This window comes from Rhinolophus sinicus, chromosome 5 (assembly GCF_057876585.1).
Source record: "Rhinolophus sinicus isolate RSI-liver-muscle chromosome 5, RSI-T2T, whole genome shotgun sequence".
NCBI classification, from domain to species: domain Eukaryota; kingdom Metazoa; phylum Chordata; class Mammalia; order Chiroptera; family Rhinolophidae; genus Rhinolophus; species Rhinolophus sinicus.
In genome coordinates this window covers 70466090-70468053 of record NC_142505.1, presented here as the reverse complement: position 1 = coordinate 70468053, position 1964 = coordinate 70466090, and the positions used below count along the sequence as shown (strand labels likewise).

At 52.1% G+C, this 1964-nt stretch overlaps 1 protein-coding gene across 1 annotated transcript; it reads right to left on the bottom strand.

Moving 5' to 3' along the window:
• Positions 1 to 579: 579 nt before the first annotated feature.
• On the bottom strand, positions 580 to 1761 carry LOC148758264 (nuclear envelope pore membrane protein POM 121-like). Its single transcript, XM_088798898.1, has one exon. The coding sequence runs from the start codon at positions 1759 to 1761 to the stop codon at positions 580 to 582; it is 1182 nt and encodes a 393-aa protein (XP_088655024.1).
• Positions 1762 to 1964: the final 203 nt, after the last annotated feature.

The following is a 1964-nucleotide window of genomic DNA, read 5'->3' as shown; positions in this document are numbered from 1 at the left end:
ATCAAATTCAAAAATTTTTTTAAAGACTAAAGTCACAAGTCATTTCCTAACATATACTAGGCATGATCTAGCCCACAGTGAGGTCAGGTGTGCAAGTGAGAGGAAGAGGGAAAAAGCAAGTACGTACATGGGTTGTCATTCCATCCACTCAAACACAGAAACCAAAAGTCAGCATCTACAGGCATAAAGTGATGCTACTTTCGCATTAGCTGGGCCTCAGAAAACAGGACACAGCTAAGTCTGATCTTAAGTCAATTTTCCCTCTCCAGGGGATTCAAAGAGCAAAGACCCAGGAACATTTGGTAAATTAACAAAAAGTCATATATGAATTGTTATATGTAATATCATACATATTACATAATGTATACATATTATACATGTTATATATCTACATATATTATATGTACATATATGTAACATTCATTGTTATATGTATTACACATGGACCATATGTGTGCAACATATATATTATATGCATATGTTGTATATTAATTATATACTATATATACACATATATCATACATATGCACATAATATACGTGTGAGGCCGAGGGGCACAACAGTCTGAGAGGACCTGTCTTACCCTTCCAAGACCTTGTAGATCCACTGGAGCGCAGCTCTCTTCTCTAAGTCAAGGACGTCAGTAGTGACTCGATAGCCTGGCTGAGGGCCTGGGGGCAGGATCAGTGGGTCATTTCGCCTCCAAGGCAGCAGCAGAGGAATCTTGCGCTTCCGGGGCCTGGAATTGTTGGTTGGGGGTGAATAACTCCTCAAGTTTTGTTTCTGCCCTGAAGAGACATCCTCAACCTTTTCCTGCATGGTCTTCTTTTGTGGTTCCGCTGAGGCTGAGGAGCTAGCTGTACGGCTTTCCTTACTGGCTTTCTTTGCGGGCACGTGAGGACGGGATGAGACTGTGCTGCGCAGCCCAGCTGTACCTGGACGGCTCCTTCGCAGCGGTGGGAACCATCGGGTGGAGCTGTAGGAACTGGTGATGGCGTTTCGTTTTCTGCATGCGCTCAAAAAGTTGGCCGGGCACCTCTTAATCAGGCTGTCTTCGGAGCTCTTGGAACAGGAGATTCTCCGCAGAGGCCCAGGCCTGGGCACGAAGGAAGAGAGGACTCCGTTGACCATAAGGCGCCTAAACGCGGACTGAGCAGCCCCGCTGCCGTCAGAGCCCCTTCTCTGACTGTCCTGCCTCTCAGGGACTAGTTGCCCTTCCTCTTGCCGCACTAGGCCTGTCCCACTGTCCACCAGGGCGGTCTCTTCCTTGACTCTCAGTTGACAGCTCTGCTCCAGGGCGCTCACCCGGGCCTCCTTTCTACCAGGGTTAGGGAGGTGACCCGACAGTGAAGACCACATATAGATGACTGTCTGCTTCAGAGCCAAAAGGAGCATCAGTTTGCCCTTAGCAGATGCTATCTTCAAGATCACTGAGGTGCAGAACATTTTGGAGCTGCAGGCAGACAGCACTGGCTTCCGAGGGCTACTCCTGGGCATTGAGGAAAAGACCCCTAGGAGCCAACACCGGGCCTGCTGGATTGGATATTGCCACCGATGGACTATGACAAACCGCCGATGGTGCCCAAGACGATGGGGCGAAGTCAGGTGCAAGGTCGGGGCCCCTGAGTGAACCCGGCAAGCGGGGGGAACATGACCGGCGGGGGATGCGGGCCTGAGGCGCTCTGGTCTCTCCAGAGGGTCCCCACCCAGCGGAGCGTGGCACGGTGGCCGGGGGTGAGGCCGGCTCAGGTAACTGCCCATGAGGAAGTTCTGCACGGTCGGGTCCTTCTAATGGAGTACGTGGCTTAGAGAGTTTGCCGTTGGCTCCCGAATGGGCCCCAAGCAAAGCGCGCACTGGTGGGTGTGCCGCCTGTGACGCGTGGTCGGAACGCGTGAGCGAAGAAAGGAGCGCGCGAGGCCGCGCGAGGAATGGCGCGCGCACCCTGGGTGCTTCTCGGCCCTGC

Bases quoted from the DNA above. Each gene is read 5' to 3' on its own strand.
- LOC148758264 (XM_088798898.1), bottom strand. From the start codon at position 1,761: ATGGGCAGTTACCTGAGCCGGCCTCACCCCCGGCCACCGTGCCACGCT.